This window comes from Podarcis cretensis (assembly GCF_951804945.1).
Source record: "Podarcis cretensis genome assembly, chromosome: 3".
NCBI classification, from domain to species: Eukaryota; Metazoa; Chordata; class Lepidosauria; order Squamata; family Lacertidae; genus Podarcis; species Podarcis cretensis.
Genome location: NC_137172.1, coordinates 117149299 through 117169551, shown reverse-complemented (window position 1 = coordinate 117169551; position 20253 = coordinate 117149299). Strand labels below are relative to the sequence as shown.

The 20253-nt window shown below is 44.9% G+C and overlaps 1 protein-coding gene across 5 annotated transcripts; it reads right to left on the bottom strand.

Moving 5' to 3' along the window:
• Positions 1–2298: 2298 nt before the first annotated feature.
• Positions 2299–20223, bottom strand: LRRC63 (leucine rich repeat containing 63). Of its 5 annotated transcripts, none has more exons than XM_079969883.1 (10): positions 20126–20223; positions 16461–16574; positions 14756–15241; positions 10789–10935; positions 6793–6986; positions 5342–5440; positions 4616–4752; positions 3950–4033; positions 3354–3593; positions 2299–2570 (listed from the first exon to the last, which is right to left on the bottom strand). In XM_079969883.1, exons 1-10 carry the CDS (start codon positions 20199–20201, stop codon positions 2372–2374), a joined length of 1776 nt encoding a protein of 591 aa, XP_079826009.1. In that variant the 5' UTR covers positions 20202–20223; the 3' UTR covers positions 2299–2371. The 5 variants fall into 5 exon arrangements, with proteins under 5 accessions (XP_079826009.1, XP_079826011.1, XP_079826010.1 ...); XM_079969885.1 differs by having other exon boundaries at positions 16461–16713; positions 20062–20204; XM_079969884.1 differs by having other exon boundaries at positions 20062–20204.
• Between the last annotated feature and the right edge of the window lie 30 nt (positions 20224–20253).

Here is a 20253-nt window from a genome sequence, read left to right as displayed (position 1 = left end):
GGTACCTTGGGTTGCATACACTTCAGGTTACAAACGCTTCAGGTTACAGACTCCGCTAACCCAGAAATAGTACCTCGGGTTAAGTACTTTGCTTCAGGTTGAGAACATAAATCGTGCTCTGGTGGTGCAGCGGCAGCGGAAGGCCCCATTAGCTAAAGTGGTGCTTCAGGTTAAGAACAGTTTCAGGTTAAGAACAGACCTCCGGAACGAATTAAGTTCTTAACCCGAGGTACCACTGTATATTATAGCTACACTGCTTTATCCAAACTATAGAACTGGCAAACATCTTCCCCTGTTTGTGTGGGGCTTGCTCATGGTTGTGTGTGTCAACGCAAGCCTGCTTGTAACAGGGGGAAAAGATATTTTGAAAGTGGTATTTTGGATCCTGCATTCAAAACTGGAATTTAGGCTTCCTGGTAGAACACACAGAATCAACCCCCCGCCCCGTTTTTTAGCTTGAAAAGTATGTGAGAGGCTGAGTGAATAAAGTAGTGAGGAACAGGAGTGCTTTAACCTTCCCCCCCCCCCCTAATTATACCTTCCCTTTCTCCCCACTGCCGTTTCAAACACAGCGGTACCTCGGGTTACATACGCTTCAGGTTACAGACTCCACTAACCCAGAAATAAGTTTAAAACTTTGCTTCAGGATGAGAACAGAAATTGTGCTCCGGTGGCACGGCAGCAGCAGGAGGCCCCATTAGCTAAAGTGGTGCTTCAGGTTAAGAACAATTTCAGGTTAAGAACGGACCTCCGGAACGAATTAAGTACTTAACCCGAGGTACCACTGTATGTGGTTGTCCCCCCAGCAGTAAGTCTTCATCTTGGGCTGCGTATACGTGATGTCCTATCATAGTCATCCTACAATAAGTAACCTTCAGTATACCCACTGACAGCACACAAACAACTATGCCCTGGCACAGTAAGAGTGCTGGGGAAGCCCTGTGAGGGTGGCTGTGGTTTAACATACATTTACTACAGCTGGAAAAACTGCTAGCACATTTGCAAAGCTAAGCAGGGTGCGGCATGGTTTCCAACTGGATGGGGGACCGCGTGTTGAGATTTGTGCATTGCAGGGCGTTGGAGCAACTGACCCTCAGGATCCCTTCCAACTTGATTCTATGTATATACATGTGAGAGTGCTGCTGGCTGCCCATAGTAACTTTAGTCTGCCTAAAAGTAGCTGCAAGATAACGCCATTGAACAAGAATCTGAATACACGTCACTCAGTTTTACTGTGCACCATTCAACTTTATTCACTTTTATTTAACAACTGCCGTTTTACACATGTCCTTCCACTAAACTGGGCTGACGTCAGACACAGAATGTAAGCTTCTTAGCTCTTTTTCACTACCCCATTGTACTTTGAATCAGGATGTTAAAAACGTAGATATGGTGTCCCTCATTAATGATGGAAGTATGGATTCTCCTAAGGTTAAAATCATACACTGTTGCTCTGTGCGGTTCAGTTGCATTTGCAGTTTTTATGTGGTTAATGTGAACTGCAAAGCACTCTGTATCCAGTGTAAATATTCATCAGGATTATGAAGCAAAATATGGTGTAGTAGTTTTTACTGGAAACATTAGTGCAGAAAGATAAAGTACAGGCTATTCTGTAACTAATTTTTGCATTCAAAGCAGCTACATTGCAATCATGAGGCCAGTTCAGAAATGGAAGGATCCTCGATACACATGTGGTGGCATCGCAAATGGGCAAAAAAATTACTGGGAGATTATTTATGAAGAACTTAAGAAAATGTTTAAATTTACATTTCCCAAAAAACCCGAAGCATTTTTATTGGCTATTATAGGTGAGGAGTTACCAAAGGAAGCTCACAATCTGTTTTTATATGCAACAGCAACTGCAGGAATAGATTATGCAAAAAAAATGGAAAGAAGAGGTCATCCCAACAAAAGATCAATGGCTGTACAAGTTGATAGAATTTTCAGAGCTTGCCACTATGACAGCTAAAATAAGAAATTTGGATGAGAGGAAAATAAAGGGTGAGTGGGAATATCTTAGCGAATATTTTAAAAGATGTGACATTAAAACTGCTTTGCAAGTAGGGATGAATTTTTGAACAACAGTTAACAAGAAAGAAGAAGAAGAAAAATGATAGAAGTATTGTAGGGAGGAACTAAATGAGTTGCAGCCAAATCTTGAATGCCGATATGGGATAAGTTGGGAAATCTACATGGGAAAATGTGAGACAAAAAAAGTATAAAGTGTAAATGGAAATGGAAAAATGTGTAAACAATTAAATCAAAAAAGGAATCATCAGGCCAGGACACAGACCTGTGTACAGTTCAGTGCTTGGCACTTTATTCGACAGAATGCCAGTTCAGCTTCAGTCAGTTAAAATATTGACATCTATTACGCTGAAGCTGCAGCATCTGTAACTGCAGCAGCTTCAGCAGCTGCCACAGCTTCAGCAACATAATTCGAATAGCAGGTTGGCGAGCAGGCACTAAAAAGATAAGGAAGCCTAAGCCCATAGACATTCCTAAAAATGCGAGGGAACTGAAGGCCTTTTCCATACAAGGGTCCCGTGCAGCAATCGCAGGCTTTAAAGCTAAAATGTGGAGAGAGAGAGAAAAATGTTAGGCGTTCCTTACACTTAACCTACTGAGAAAAGAATGTACAGTAGGACTGGCCAATGTGGGGCTACAACCCTAGCTCCTCTAGCCAGCATGGCAAGGTACCAAGGATGATGGGAATTGTAGTCCAAAACATCTGGCAGGCACCATGTTGTCTACCTATAGAGCAGAGCTTGCGCTTGAAACCCATTAGAAATATTCTACTTTTATTAATAAGTAGCATTTAGATGGTGCCTGTGGTCTTGAACATTCAGAAACACTGAGTCGCGCCTGGCATTGAGGGGGAAGACGCCAGACGTGCGATGTGCATGCACGTGTTGTCACGCATGTTGCATGTGGCATGCATGATGACTGTGGCTTTGGGAGAGGCTGATCAGGGTTGCCCACTAAGCTCCACTGGTCCATGTAGAGTCTTCTGACTGCACTGCCCAGGGTGACATTCTGCCAGGTCTCCTCTGCCCCCTCAAGATTTGGGGGACTGAGTCCCGTCCCGGCAGACATTGTGGGGGGCTGTAGAGGCCTCATCCCCATGGAGTTGGCGCACCTGTTCAAGACATTGCATGTACCTTACCCCCACTTTATAAAGGGGATGCCAACCTTTTTGGACCAGTGGGTGCTATTCCAGCACAGGGCTGTGGGAATCCATAAGGAAACCTTTTTGGTCACATAGTTATTGCAGGGGTTGGGGACTGACTGCTATTGCATCTAAAGTTTCCCTTAAAGCCTGTGGTTGTGATGGAGGTCCCCGCCTTCCTTACTTGAGCAATATCTCGTGAATGTCCCTTGGGATCTTGCGATACACTCTCCAAAGGTTGTGTTTGGCAAAACAAAAGGCGGCCATGTCAGTGAGTCGTTGTGGCTCAAGGCGGCAGATTTCATCCCAGAAGTAGACGTGCAAGAAGTTGTTTTCCACCTTAAGGCAGCTCAGCTTGAGTTTCAGCAGCCCGCAAGGCAAGACGTACAGTAGATTCCCTTCTACGTTCAGATATGTTAGGTTTCTAAAGGATCACAGACCAAAAGACATCCCACAGGTCACTTACATATGTCTCATCGACTTTACCAAGCAGTTGGCATCCTCAGCTGATTCCTCTGAGTCCAACCAGTCCCTGACAATGTGAGTGAGGGTAAAACTAGCCTACTGTACGAAGGTAAAAGTCACATTTGTTGCTCTACCCACTTTTGATTCTGGCTCTGCTCACCACAGGAATGTGGCCCCTAGAGCTTTGCCCAGAATGGAATGTGTCCCACTGCAATAAGAGCTGGTACAAGAGTTTGTGCTTTGAAAATCTGATCAGGAAACCCCAGACAGTTGACACTAAAACAGTAGAAATCAGTTGGAGACTGAAATATATACCTGAGTTTTCCAATTTCATTAGGGATGCATTCAAGTTCATTGTAGGAAACATCGAGGCCCTGCAGATTGGGCAATGAAAATAGCCTATAGAAAGAAAGCAAATACACACCATATCAAAGGCATATGAAATTCAGCACATCACTCACCTATTCAGCTGCTAATACATGCTGAGTAATTCAGGAGGCCTAAAATTGCCACAGAAAGCCTCACGAAACCAAGAGACTACTTTCTTTGTCCTCCAATTTGTCACTATTGTAAAGACGGTTTGTTTTGCACATAAAAAATGTGATAAAGATTATAGTTCCTAGAAATGGGCGGTTGTTGTTTTTTTTAAGTGGGGGAGCGGTAAATAAAAGCAAAGAGACTGGTGGCATCTCAAATAATTTTGTTATGGTGAAAGCTTTTGTGGACGATAGTCTACTTTAGGTGCAAATAGACTGATGCACGTGGTTACATGTGAAGAAGTGGACTTTAGTGTGGGAGATTTGCAGTCAAATGCGAGTCAGTATGTGAAGGGGTTAAGGAGCATAGAGTTTTAGAAATTTCTGGAGTAATCTCTGTGATGTCACAGAGTGCCCTAAGTGTGCTGGTGTTTATGAATCACACCGCTGTATTTTTCAGGTGATTTTTGTGCTTTTTGTGATATTAAAAGCACTACTACTGTACCCAGCTGGAAGAGTAGTCAGCAAATTGAAGGACATAACCAATAATTTAAGATTCTTCATTCGGCAGATATCTTCTGGGATGAATTTGATGGGGTTGTTTCGGAGCTTTAGCACTTCTAAGTGTTTAAGATAAAATACCTGTGGGATCAAAAAGAAAATTGAATGGGCAAATGCAATAAAATGAAGAAAACTGGAGACAAAGCCAAGGCTGGGTGGTTGATCTTCTAAGTGGAGGGCAAGGGTACTGAGAGACTTTGAGAGTGATAGGGGAACGGACAGGTTAGGAGGAAAGATAAGTAACCTTGGGTTGCATGTCACAAATAAACTATGGTTCTTTGTGAACGCTCAGTATGCTGGGGCATGTTGATAAAATTGCAGGTGCATAGCTTCTCTCCTGTTGTTGCTGCTGCTGCCGCCAGAAAATGAGCCAAGGTGGGATTAGAACCCTCTCAGATAGCTGCCATCTCCCGTCAAACCACCACGTAATGCATGGAGCCATGTCTATTTGCATAAAAACAAGGCAGGATTTTGTTTGTTTGTTTGTTTGTTATGTCCCACAGTCACACTTACCCAGTGGCGTAGCGTGGGGGGTGCAGGGGGGGGCCCGGCCGCACCGGGCACAACATCTGGGGGTTAGGGTTAGGGGGCGCAAATCCACGGGTTAGGGGGCGCAAATTACTTGCCTTGCCCCAGGTGCTGACAACCCACGCTACGCCACTGCACTTACCTCAGTAGGAAAGAAGTACAAGTAGTTAAATGAGAGGTTAAGGTACAGCAAAAAGCCGGCCAAAGGTGAGAGGTCTGGAAGTTGAAACAGAAAAAATGCCTATGGAGAAAACATAGAAAGGGGGGGGGCCACATGAGATTTATATTTTCTATAAATAATCTGCAGTAAGAAATAACTGCTTTCTTACAGAAGTTTACAGCAGCAACAGGGAACAGGCTAATACATGTCTATTTCCATCCCTGGAAACCGCAGCATACATTGGATGGAACAGTTTTGGAGGTATCTGCAGCATATTCAATTCGAAATAATATACACCTATGCTTTAAAATCTATGGTTTTCCCAGTACTGATGTATGGAAGTGAGAGCTGGACCATAAAGAAGGCTGATTGCCGAAGAATTGATGCTTTTGAATTATGGTGCTGGAGGAGACTCTTGAGAGTCCCATGGACTGCAAGAAGATCAAACCTCTCCATTCTTAAGGAAATCAGTCCTGAGTGCTCACTGGAAGGACAGATTGTGAAGCTGAGACTCCAATACTTTGGCCACCTCATGAGAAGAGAAGACTCCCTGGAAAAGACCCTGATGTTGGGAAAGATTGAGGGCACAAGGAGAAGGGGATGACAGAGGACGAGATGGTTGGATAGTGTTCTCGAAGCTACCAGCATGAGTTTAACCAAACTGCGGGAGGCAGTGGAAGACAGGAGTGCCTGGCGTGCTCTGGTCCAGGGGGTCACGAAGAGTCGGACACGACTAAACGACTAAACAACAGCAACAATGCTTTAAAAGATATGCTGGAATGCAGCCTATGGATGTACTATCTACCAGGGATTAGACCTTCCTGATCTGTGGAAACCATGTTCAAACTGACGATGTGATCATGCACATTTGACTACACATATAGGGCCAACCCTGTTACTGAACGTAAAACGTTAGTCTGAAGTGGTTTCAGAGATAAGACAGGCACCCGTAGTCTTGCACACACTACTTCACACAGTCTCTATGATAGGGATGAGGACCGCTTAGCCCTCCAGATGTTGTTGGACTACAGCTCCCTTCTGCCCTGAGCACTGATCTTTTTGGCAGGACTGATGGGACCTGGAGTTCGGCAACATCTGGATGGCGCCAGGTCCCCACCCCTGCTCTACAGACTTGGGAGTTCTGTGTGAACAGCACTTTTACTCTCAGTCTTTCTATAAAGAACCGGGTAAAGAAGTCTAGCAAATCACTCTGTAGCTCTGTGTAGCCTATAAGAGAACTATGGTGGTTTGTGGTTGACTGGGAAGACTTAGACTCAAATCCTCAGTGTACCATAGAGCTCCCAAGGTGACCTTTGGCTTAACTTCTCTTGGACTGTTATGGTGATAAAATGGAAATCCCATTGGAGGCCCCAGTAAGTGCCTCAGAGAATAGACTGTCAAATGCAACACAGCCACACTTTTAGGGAAATTACCTTAAGACTAAGCCCAGTTCTTCTATGCATTAGGCAAGAGAGTACTGCCATGTAAGCTGCTGACATCGATTCAGTCTCTTCCTCTTCTAGATTTAATTTCGGCTCGCTTCCCATACCGGAGATAAGTGAGTCATCATAATCCAGCTCGGGTTCATAATCTAGCTCAGGTTCTATGTCTGGAATAAATCTCGCTCCTGCATATGTGGTGGGAATGCAAAATGGTTAACAAATTTTGGTCCTGGGTGTTTAATATCAAATATCATTGGACAAAACATGTTTCTGGCTCCTCTTTGGCTCTTCTCTCTTTAGATAACGATGTCAACCCCTCAGTCATGTGCAAAAACATAGCCTTAATGTTACTAGTGGCTGCCAGATTAGTTATTGCCCGTTACTGAAAGTCTCCTTACACTTTAATGGGTAAAACATGGTTCAGCAATGAATGAATTTATTATTTCGGTCACAGACCAGTTCCACCTCACATACAATATCAAGGAAGTCATAAAACACGATAGGGATGCATTTGGTGGTTCAGCAATGTCTGAAACACCGCTTTGTCAAAACACTTGACCAGAGTGTGGTCTAAGGAAAGGCTAAATCTCAGAATTCTGATGCAGATTCGTTTACCTTCTTTGAACATATTGACAGGGAAGGATCTTCCCATAACCCTCTAGCTCAGGGGTCAGCAAGGTTTATCTTGCCTGGGCTGGATTGGACCTACGGAGATCCCTTTGTGGGCCGGATTGCACACCACCTGTGATTTTCGGCATCTGCACTGACGCGATTTTCAGCGTCTGTGCGTGTGTAGACGCAGTTTCTGGCGCCGTGGAAGTGAGTTGCCACGTTGCACTGCGCCAGTTTAGTGCAGTGTGTGAGCAGGCAGCTCGGTTCGGGGACAACTTGTGGGCCGGTCAAATGACCTCAATGGGCCGCTTCCGGCCCATGGGCCTTAGATTGGTGACCCCTGCTCTAGCTTCTCAATCTTCATTATAGTTGGAGTATTTAAATATCTGATATTCAGCGAATCAAGATTGGAATTTGGTATACAAATTCAATTGAAAAAAAGAGAATGCAATAAACATTGTGCAGGTTGTTAAGTGCGAAGGACAGTAAAAAGGTAAAGGGTCCCCTGACCATTAGGTCCAGTCATGAACAACTCTGGGGTTGCGGCGCTCATCTCGCTTTATTGGCCGAGGGAGCCGGCATACAGCTTCCGGGTCATGTGGCCAGCATGACTAAGCCGCTTCTGGCGAACCAGAGCAGCGCACGGAAACGCTGTTTACCTTCCCGCCGGCGCGGTACCTATTTATCTACTTGCACTTTGACGTGCTTTCGAACTGCTAGGTTGGCAGGAGCAGGGACCGAGCAACGGGAGCTCACCCCGTCACGGGGATTCGAACTGCCGACCTTATGATCGGCAAGTCCTAGGCTCTGTTGTTTAACCCACAGCGCCACCCGCGTCCCACAAGAAGGACAGTAGCACCTCTTTAAAGCAGCTGTTCTGGTAGGAGTACACATCCCATCAGCATCAGGCAACACGGCCAATTGTCCAGGGTGACTGGAATTACACCCTAACAACATATTGCTGCTGCTGCTTTAAGGTACCAACAAGGACAACAATTAAAATATAAATTGTGAACAATGTAACAGGCATTAGACAGCATAAGAAATAACAAATGCTGTCATTTGCTCCTCCAGCTTTCAGTCATAGCATGTTACAGCCCTATATATAGCACAGATTAAATCATTTTGGGTGATATTCAACACTAGCCCTGCTGAGAGCAGATTCACTGAAGTTAATGGACATGTCTAACCTCCGTCCATTCATTTCAACAGGTCTACTCTGAATAGGACTTAGCTGAACCCAACTCTTCTCCTCTCATAATGGTTTTTGCCACTTCTTCAAGCTGTTTTTTCCTTAACCCACCCCTGATAACAGACTGATCTCTTAGTAATCCAGCACATAGTTTAGCAATACCTGGGTCGGCCAAAGTTGTGCCTTGCGACTAGCTGACTGGGCTGACCATCTTCTGTTTATGCTATCAAAAGTGTGGCATTTGGTACTAATCAGCTGCAAAGCAATGTATGTGCTAACACCCCATTCATGAGATGTAGATGTACAGCATTGACTAGGGATGTGGGTGGCGCTGTGGTCTAAACCACTGAGCCTCTTGGGCTTGCCGATCAGAAGGTCAGCGGTTCGAATCCCCACGATGGGGTGAGCTCCCATTGTTCGCCCCCTGTTGCTGCCAACCTAGCAGTTTGAAAGCACGCCAAAAAGTGCAAGTAGATAAATAGGTACTGCTCTGGCGGGAAGGTAAACAGTGTTTCTGTGCGCTGCTCTGGTTTCAGTGCTCTGTTGCGCCAGAAGCAGCTTAGTCATGCTGGCCCCATGACCCGAAAAAACTGCCTGCGGGCAAACACCAGTTCCCTTGGCCTGTAAAGCGAGATGAGCACCACAACTCCAGAGTAGTCTTCGACTGGACTTAACTGTTTAAAGGTAAAGGGACCATTAGGTCCAGTCGTGACCGACTCTGGGGTTGCGGCGCTCACCTCGCTTTATTGGCGAAGGGAGGCGGCGTACAGCTTCCAGGTCATGTGGTCAGCATGACTAAGCTGCTTCTGGTGAACCAGAGCAGTGCACGGAAACGCAGTTTACCTTCCCACTAGAGTGGTACCTATTTATCTACTGCTAGGTTGGCAGGAACTGGGACCGAGCAACGGGAGCTCACCCCGTCACAGGGATCCGAACCGCTGACCTTCTGATCGGCAAGTCCTAGGCTCTGTGGTTTAACCCATAGCGCCACCCGCGTCCCTTAACTGTCAGGGGTCCTTTACCTTTACCTTTTTACAGCATTGACTAAACAGGCATGTTTTGGGGTTCGGTCTCATTCCAATTAGACTTGTGCACATACTCCATCATGTCCTCAATGCTTGGTTCTGCCGCTGTCAGTCTATTGTGGTGAAGGATCTGAAGCAGGGAGCCTGCTCTGCATATGATGCTCCCTGCAGGATTTCTAGCAGATCTTCCACTCCAACAAGTGGGGCACAGCAGCACCAGGCAAGGGGAAAGTGGCCAATGATTTCCTAATCATGTGAGACACTGAATTAGAGATGCACAAATTCTGGGCATTTTGAAGCCATTGTTCTCATCCTGGGTTTTCCCTCAGGGCAAAAACATGTGGAAATTTGGAAAGAACCTGGAATATATGGGAAACTTACTTTCTTACCAAACCTCATTATTTTACTGCTTTAGCAACATAAAGCTCATGATTTATTTCATTAATACAATTGTGTATGCTATGTTTAATGAAATAAATATGCAGAACGTAAGCCGACGAGTATGGTTGTGGATGCCTGGACTTAGTAGAAAAAAGCACTGTGTCTTTACAGAGGTCTTGTGATGGAAAGTTTACTTCCCTACTAATTGGATTGCCTAGAACATTCACCCCCAAATTAAAGATTTGCATCTCACATTACATAAGAATGCAAGGACACACAGCATATATTTGAAAGTAGCTTATTTGCTAGATGGCATATAATTCTGTCTTGTTTGCAGCAGCAGCTGCAACCTTTAGTAAAATGCTTGTAGATTCTGAACTAATGAATTGTCATGATGTTTAAAATTTGATTAAGACAGCTCACTGATCCATAGCTGTCAACCTTCCCTTTTTTGCTGGAAATTCCCTTATTCTAGCGCCGTTTCCCGCTGCTTCCCGCTGCTATCCCAGATTGTTAGATATCCCGTAGACTGTCCCCAGGACAGGTGAGGCTGCTTATCCCTTATTTTCGAGGCTGCTGATCCCTTATTTTCAAATCTGAAAGTTGACAGCTATGCACTGATCACTTCTATCATCAACTGTTTCCAGTAAAGCTTGTTTATTACCTTATTTTATATTTGTGTGTGTGCTGCATCAAGGCTTTTGAGATGAATAACAGTAACGGTTCTTTTTAAAGGACACACACACATACACACGAGTATATAAAAATGGTTTCTACCTGCATAAGTCACTCTTTTCTTTTTTTTCTGTTTTACCTCCTCAATGAGCAATTCTTTTTCCTCTGCAGGGAGAGACAGTCTTTCTTCCAGTCTTTCCTCCAGTCTTTCTCCCAGTCTCTCCTCCAGTCTCTCCTCCAGTAACCTTTCTGAAAAACATCGTGAGTAAAGTTAGAGTGGATTCCGTTTATATGGAGATAAATATCTTCAGATCTTCCCTTGCAAAACAACAATGTCTCTTGGGATGTGTGTGTTGGTTGTTGCTTAGGCTTTTAAAACACTTGGGGGGGGGTGGACTTCAGTTTTTCACTATTACAAATGTTCTGTGTTCTGAGCCAGTGTGGTGTAGTGGTTAAGAGCAGTAGTCTCGTAATCTGGGGAACCGGGTTCGCGTCTCCGCTCCTCCACATGCAGCTGCTGGGTGACCTTGGGCCAGTCGCACTTCTCTGAAGTCTCTCAGCCCCACTCACCTCACAGAGTGTTTGTTGTGGGGGAGGAAGGGAAAGGAGAATGTTAGCCGCTTTGAGACTCCTTAAAGGGAGTGAAAGGCGGGATATCAAATCCAAACTCTTCTTCTTCTATCTTTAGGAATCTTGGGTGGGGGGCAAACTCTATTATGGCACAAGTGGAAGCCCTTGTCCAAGGTTTCTGCTAATGGGAGTTCCTAAGCTGAATCCCATATCCTCCAACATTCCTCCAATGAAAATAGGGACATCCTAGGTAAAGGTTGGACACAGGTGGCGCTGTGGGTTAAAGCCTCAGTGCCTAGGACTTGCCGATTGAAAGGTCGGCGGTTCGAATCCCTGCGGCGGGGTGCGCTCCCGCTGCTCGGTCCCAGTGCCTGCCAACCTAGCAGTTCGAAAGCACCTCCGGGTGCAAATAGATAAATAGGGACCGCTTACCAGCGGAAAGGTAAACGGCGTTTCCGTGTGCGGCTCTGGCTCGCCAGAGCAGCGATGTCACGCTGGCCACGTGACCCGGAAGTGTCTCCGGACAGCGCTGGCCCCTGGCCTCTTAAGTGAGATGGGCGCACAACCCCAGAGTCTGTCAAGACTGGCCCGTACGGGCAGGGGTACCTTTACCTTTACCTTTAGGTAAAGGTTAGGTCCAGTTGTGGCCGGCTCTGGGGTTGCGGTGCTCATCTTACTTTACAGGCCGAGGGAGCTGGTGGCCAGCATGACTAAGCCGCTTATCTACCTATTTATCTACTTGCACTTTGACGTGCTTTCAAACTGCTAGGTTGGCAGGAGCAGGGACCGAGCAACGAGAGCTCACTCTGTTGCGGGGATTCGAACCGCTGACTCTCTGATCGGCAAGTCCTAGGCTCTGTGGTTTAACCCACAGCACCACCCGCGTCCCGTACATTTATGTACATTTATTTTATACATATAAGACCTTAGAATTCCTATAACAGACATCTTATGGAAAAGCAGGACATTTGGGGATCAAATCAGAAACTGGGACATCTTCTGTAAATCCAGGACTGTCCCTGGAAAATAGGGAAACTTGGAAGGTCTGAAATCCTGCTCTTTGTGTACCAAACTGAATGTATGTATCCTTCTATATTCTGCTACAGGGCAGGTTAATTTAAATCATCAGGAAAGAAGATTGAGGACTCAGCTATAACATTTTAAGTGCATTATACAAATGTGACACTAGATGGCACTGGTGAGCGTGCAGTTTTTTAAAAAAGCATTTTCAAAGCATTTTTTATATCTGTGTAGATCCAGCCTAATATTATATTGACTGTTCGCAGAGAATCCTCAGAGCACTAATAATTTTACTTCAGTGGAACAGTTGCTACAAGAGCTCAGACACCCTTCTCATCAGAGCTTATCTATTATTATTGGTATTATTATTAATTAGATTTATATACTGCCTATAATCATAAGAGCGCAGGGTGGTTCACAGAATAAAATACAGGATAAAGGTAAAGGTAAAGGTACCCCTGCCCATCAGGGCCAGTCGTGACCGACTCTAGGGTTGCGCGCTCATCTTGCTCAAGAGGCCGGGAGCCGGCGCTGTCCGAAGACACTTCCGGGTCACGTGGCCAGCGTGACGAAGCTGCATCTGGCGAGCCAGCACCAGCGCCGCACACGGAAACGCCGTTTACCTTCCCGCTATAAAGCGGTCCCTATTTATCTACTTGCACTTAGGGGTGCTTTCGAACTGCTAGGTTGGCAGGAGCTGGGACCGAACGACGGGAGCTCACCCCGTCGCGGGGATTCGAACCGCCGACCTTACGATCAGCAAGTCCTAGGCACTGAGGTTTTACCCACAGCGCCACCCGCGTCCCTAAAATACAGGATAAAAAGAAGTAAATAAGTAAATCAAACCAGCAAAACAATAACCCCCCCCCCTTCATCCTGATTCCCACCCCTACTTTCCTTACACCCTTCTGTTCCACCAAACTCTTGATACAGACTTGCTACGATGTCTCCCCGCCCTTGCAGACTCTGATTCCAATGTCTCTAATTTTTTTGTTCCTTTCCTATTTGCTATAAGTGTGAGGGCCCCCCACTCTTTGTTTTGATGCTGCCTTAAAAGGGCAGCACCCTCTTATCTCTACCCCCTTCAACAGCTCATTTTCCAAGCAGGACGGAAATAGTTCTGACAATTCATCTTCTCCTTTTTGCTCTCTAGCTGCTCTCAGTTTTCCTCTTTCCGATTCCCCATCAAGCAGATTTATGGATCCCATGGGGATAGGAGAAGGTGGGGAAATTCCACTGTGCCGCTAAAAGTCCTGGCATGCCTTCGGCTCAGCATTTCTGCTTTAAAGGTAAAGGTAAAGGTACCCCTGCCCGTACGGGCCAGTCTTGACAGACTCTGGGGTTGTGCGCCCATCTCACTTAAGAGGCCAGGGGCCAGCGCTGTCCGGAGACACTTCCGGGTCACGTGGCCAGCGTGACATCGCTGCTCTGGCCAGAGCCAGAGCCGCACACGGAAACGCCGTTTACCTTCCCGCTGGTAAGCGGTCCCTATTTATCTACTTGCACCCGGAGGTGCTTTCGAACTGCTAGGTTGGCAGGCGCTGGGACCGAGCAGCGGGAGCGCACCCCGCCGCAGGGATTCGAACCGCCGACCTTTCGATCGGCAAGCCCTAGGCGCTGAGGCTTTAACCCACAGCGCCACCTGCGTCCCTCTCTGCTTTCAGCGCCATTTCTGCTTTATCTCTGCACATTTTGAGGAGAGGCATGACCTCCGACTTGGCCTGGTTTATTGCTGGTGGAGTTTCTTCCACGGATTTACAGAGGTGTGAAACTATCTCTGCTTCCTTTTCACAACTGATTTACATCACTGATCCTAAAATCAAGTTTTCCCCCTGGCACGTTACACTATTCTTTTACGAAAGTGCATGCTATAGTCGCTAAAAATGTTGATTTACAATTAAACAGACAACCTATGATTACGTACTTAAAAATGTTCGCTTTTACCATTTCAGAAAGTCCCATTTTGAACCTAATGGGATTTACAGTACTTTCCAGACTCCTTAGGCTGCACTGTAAGAAATCTCCAAGTAGGAGATCTCTTACACACCTAATTGATTAGAGTTTTCATTACTACAACAAGCTTGTATCGTTCGTTACCATGCTGAAAAACAGCAGAGTTTTGTGCTAAAATGCAGTCTGAATTGTGTGTGGGAAAGATTTAAACAGGAATATATATATATATATATATATATATAAAGACTAAGTGGGAGATTTGAAGACCCTGAAAGTCCTGATCAAATCCAATGTAAGCGTGAAAATGTGCAGAGTTTTCCTTTTCACTTTTTTAAAAAAATATCAATTCTGACATTCTCTTAGAGTAAAATTCAGTGTTGCCACTCAAATTTTCAGCTATGCATTGGAGAACAGAAACAGACCTCTGGGGATGGCATTAATTGAAAACAGCAGAGAAAGAATATGCAGAAATGTGAGTGTGTAAAACAAGCCAGAATTCATAAAACTGTAGCATACAGTACTGTACCTAATTCCATTTGTCTCTCAGATTTTCTTGGTGGTTCAGGAAAAGGCAGATCTGCATTTGTGAGAAGTATAGTATGGAGTTCCCTTGGGCCTCTTCTTTCCCTAGCAAACAGCTCATTCGTGAGTACTTCATAGTTAAGGCGGGAAATAATTGGCCTTGTAGTTTCAACGTCCAAGCATTTTACATGAAGAGTGGCAACTATAGCCAGACCTTTCAATATAAAATCTCTTCGTAAAAGCAGCCGGTAATCTCCTAAAAATGGCATTTGCATCCTTAAGGGTACACGTCGTTTTTGCAATGGGAAGCTAGGAGGACCACTAGGGTGTGAAGGAATAATAAAAGTTCTCTCAATATTTGCTGGAACTTGGATTTCAGAACCAAAGTCCGGAAAACTCAAACAAATTGCTTGGTTCTTCTCAGGCAAATGAAGCTGGCCATAATCAGTGCCATGTTTTCCTTTGAATTTTGTATCTTCCTCATGAGCACCTGCAATGAAATAGGACAGTTGTACACGAAAAGAAAAGTCAAGCTATTTAAAGTGCAAACTAATGTTTCCTAAATAGAATTAACTCAGCCTTGGGTGTGGAGAGGGAATTTTGCTTCCATATTAAAAAAAGACAGTAATTTGCAACGCCTTTTGAAGAAGTGAAAAGTAGGGCTGGCCCAAGACATTTTGCTGCCTGAGGCAAACCAGAAAATGGCACTCTCTGGGAAATTGCAGTTTGTTAAGAGTGCTGGGTTAAAGCATAGATAGGGAATATCAGGCTCAGGGCCCAAATGCAACCGTCTAGGCCTCTGTTGGGGCTCAAGCCACGCTCTTCAGTCCTGCTTTTATATCCTCCAACATCTGGCTGATCCAAATTTTTTCGGTCCCAAGCTGTCACAGGAGCTGGCAGGCTTGGACCAGAGCATGAGACCAGAAAACAAACATTTTTATTTTTGTCCAGTGCTGTGGTGCAAGACCAGAAAATGAGCACTTTTGGGTTCAGTGCTCTGGCTAACTTGCACCAGAGTGCTGAACCCAAAAATGGGACATTCCAGTCATTCCAGGGATGGCTTCTGTAATTCCGGGATATCCCACTTAAATCGGGACAGTTGAGCGGTATGTGCTTTGTGCGTTCCTTGAGTGTTTTTGGAGAGAAGGTACAATAGTGGTGGGAGAACTCTCTTCTCAGACACCCCTCCATACTAAGGAATGAGCCCCACTGATCACAGTGGACTCATTCTTGGCATAGATGTCTAGAAGAGCGCTGCCCAAGTTTCAAGTTGTAAACCATTGAATAAAAGGTAAAGGGACCCCTGACCATTAGGTTCAGTCGTGGCCGACTCTGGGGTTGCGGCGCTCATCTCGCTTTATTGGCCGAGGGAGCCAGCGTACAGCTTCCGGGTCATGTGGCCAGCATGACTAAGCCACTACTGGCGAACCAGAGCAGCGCACGGAAACGCCGTTTACCTTCCCACCGGAGTGGTACCTATTTATCTACTTGCACTTTGACGTGCTTTTGAACTGCTAGGTTGGCAGGAGCAGGGACTGAGCAACAGGAGCTCACCCCGTCACAGGGATTTGAACTGCTGACCTTCTGATTGGCAAGTCCTAGGCTCTGTGGTTTAACCCACAGCGCCACCCGCGTCCATCAAACCATTGAATAGACCATGGTTAATCAATGGTATGCCCAATCCCAGGTTACCCATTGGGCCATATTACCTTTCTGGCCTTTTCTGCTTGGTCCAGCCCGTTCAGTCTTCCCCTTTGGGGACAAAGGTCTCCGAAGCAGCTTAGGTTCAGACATGGACCTGGATTTATAATCCTGTTGTAAAACTGCGTGAGAAACGTGAGTGTACTTTGTTCTTAAAAATGAGAATGCAGAGACACAAAAGCTTAGTTTTCTTCAAACATTCTGTACTCAGTAGCCCTCCAAATTTTCTTCCTTATAGGACACATGTCCACAACTTTCAACCTAGCACCAAATTATTATTATTATTATTATTATTATTAAAAAACCCTAACTGATGTGTGGACATTCTTTGAAGCAGCTGCATCCACATCCCTGCAGCACTTGCACAGAAAAATTGGGGTGAAACTTTAGATTGGTTTAAAATAATTGATTTTCCATCCCTCTCTGTGTGTGAGAGAGAATGTAAAATCATCAAACATGAGAGTTGGAAGGGATCCTGCCCACAGCCGCCCCTGGGTGGACTCGAACCACCAACACCAATCTTCTAGTTAACAGCCAGATGTGCTGATCCCTTGTGCCACTGGAGTTTTCATTCCTCCACCCTGAACTGGCAGGATATGTCCCCCAATTTCATTCTTCCAGTGTGAACAACCATTCTATCCTTTAGAAGTAACCCCAGTGCATGCAGCATGGAAGTTACATTGACAAATATATTGTTCAATGCTTTGAACTGCAACTGCAAACTTGTTACCTTCTTTTTTTAAAAAAAATCCCTGCAGCAGTTGCACATCTTATTGTAGGTATGCAAGTTCCATTTTACTGTAGTGTCAGCTGATGACATTGCTCCCCAAATCAACACAGATGGTGGAAACTTCACACTGGACTTCAAGCATCTGGCATTGTGTGCCTCCCCATTCTTCCTCCAGACTCTGGGTCCTTGGTTTCCAAATGAGATGCAAAAGCTGCTCTCATCAGAAAAGATTGGGGGAGCCATGTCATCAGCTGATGTTGGTCCACTGTGCTTCATTAAGTCCAGGGTCAACGCAGCCGTCTACCAGGAGATTTTGAAGCACTTCATTGCTTCCTTCCGCAGACGATCTTTATGGGGATGTTGACTTCATTTTCCAGCAGGACTTCGGCACCTGCCCCAAAAGTACCAAAACCTGGTTCAATGCCCATGGGATTACTGTGCTTGATTGGCCAGCAAACTCGCCTGACCTGAACCCCATAGAGAATCTATGGGGCATTGCCAAGACAAAGATGAGAGACATGAGACCGAGCAATGCAGAAGAGCTGAAGGCTGCTATTGAAGCATCCTGGTCTTCCATAACACCTCAGCAGTGCCACAGACCAAACCAAGGGCTCAAACCAAGCACTGAGTACATATGCATGCTTCTACTTCTCAGAGGTCCAATATTGCTCTATTTGCAGTCCTTGTTTTGCTGATTTCATTTAATATTCTAATTTTCTGAGATTGTTAATTTGGGGTTTTCATCAGCTGTACGCCATGATCATCACAACAAATAAAGGCTTGACATATCTCGCTTTGCATGTCATGAGTCTATCTCATATATTAGTTTCACCTTTTAAGTTGAATTACTGAAATAAATGAACTTTTCCACGATATTCTAATTTTCCGTGTTTCACCTGTATATCCTTAGCTCCCAGAGTTTAGGATTAATTAATGGACCAAAGGATGTAATTTGAAAATGAAATGGGCTGATTGTCACAGTTGGTCCTTCCAGCAGCTTGTGTTTGCAATGCACGTTTTGCAGTGAGAAGATTGTAATGTTTGCATATGCTTGGAGATGACTCTAGATTCCCTGTTGCTCGAATTAGCAGCTCATCACAGATGCTAAGGGCAGGTTAGCTTTTATATATCCATCTATTTCAGAGCACATAAAAAACCCTGATGCTGGGAAAGCTTGAGGGCACAAGGAGAAGGGGACGACAGAGGATGAGATGGTTGGACAGTGTTCTCGAAGCTACCAGCATGAGTTTGACCAAACTGCGGGAGGCAGTGGAAGACCGGAGTGCCTGGCGTGCTCTGGTTCATGGGGTCACGAAGAGTCGGACACAACTAAACGACTAAACAACAGCAATTTCAGAGCACATAGCCATCCGAAGAAAATCCATTCAAGTTTTGAGGCAGTTCTGCTGAGAAACGCTTCTGTACATCTGTACATTGGGATGTGCCTAGTAGGTTCATTATGTTTAGTGTGTGTCTGTAAAACAGCAATATGTTACCTGTGGTTCTTCAGCTGCCACTGGACTCCAATTCCCAACAGCCTCAGCAAGCATGACCAGTGGCCAGAGATTATGTAGTCCAATGGCATCTGAAAGTCCATAAGTTCTCCATTCAGGCTCTGTAAAGGCTGCTTGGCAGGCTGATATTCAGAATAATTAATGTGGTTACAAATTCTCATTTTTTTTATTGTGCATGGTGGTCAACCAATGTGTCAGTCAACTCATAATAATTTGCCCTAAGTTGATATTGTACATCAACCTACAGCTGCCTTAGGAAGCCTATACAACTAGTCTCTGCTTTTTGTGGTGATGGAAAAAAGCAGAGACATCATCTTGCCGATCAAGGTCCGTATAGTTAAAGCTGTGGTTTTCCCAGTAGTGATGTATGGAAGTGAGAGCTGGACCTTAAAGAAGGCTGATCGCCGAAGAATTGGTGCTTTTGAATTATGGTGCTGGAGGAGACTCTTGAGAGTCCCATGGACTGCAAGAAGATCAAACCTCTCCATTCTGAAGGAAATCAGCCCTGAATGCTCACTGGAAGGACAGATTGTGAAGCTGAGGCTCCAATACTTTGGCCACCTCAGGAGAAGAAAAGACTCCCTGGAAAAGACCCTGATGTTGGGAAAGATGGAGGGCACAAGGAGAAGGGGACGACGGAGGACGAGATGGTTGGACAGTGTTCTCGAAGCTACCAGCATGAGTTTGACCAAACTGCGGGAGGCAGTGGAAGACCTGGGAGAAGAGTCGGTGGAAGAGGACTGGAAGAAGTTCAAAGAATATCTCCAAAAACATTGTAAAATGTTTGAATGTTAAAATGATGTTGGATATAAAGATAATATGGCATCAGTGACATAGTAAAAAGAAATATGCAAAAAAGCTTTAAGAAAAAAGGGTATGACCAGAGTAAAATTATGTCGAAGCTAAATAAATGATATAAGGGATTAAGTTATAAAGAACAGGTGATAAATGGATTTAAAAGGAAAGGAAAACCGAAGACATAATAGGTTGAAATGTATAATACTAAATAAGATTGGAAAGAGGGTAAGGAATTGCTGAATTTGATTGTGTAAAGGGGAACGCAGAAAAGGGAGATGTGAGGAAGTCAGGAAAGAGGGTTATGAAGATGGTTAGTAAAAAACTAGATTTTTATGTTTTTTCTGTTTGTTTTTTCTGTTATGCCTTTTATTGTGTTTAAATGTTTATGTTGAATACTTGTTTTATTATGCAAAATTTTAATAAATATTTCTTTAAAAAAAAAAAAGGAAGACAGGAGTGCCTGGCGTGCTCTGGTCCAGGGGGTCACGAAGAGTCGGACATGACTAAACAACAACAACAACAACTAGTCTGTTTCAAGCTTTTCCAACTGTAAGAATAGTAACTTACACAGCTGCTCATATAATTAATAACTTGTTAATGACCTCTCGGCTGCCATTTTTGTTTTTCCTACCATGGCCAAGACATAGATGTTTTGCTGGACTCACTGGACCTGTCAGAGACACCACCTGAGGAAGCTCACTTGGCATCCTTGGAGACGAGTCCTAACAAACAAGGTGGGAGATGCCTTCTGGTTGGCTA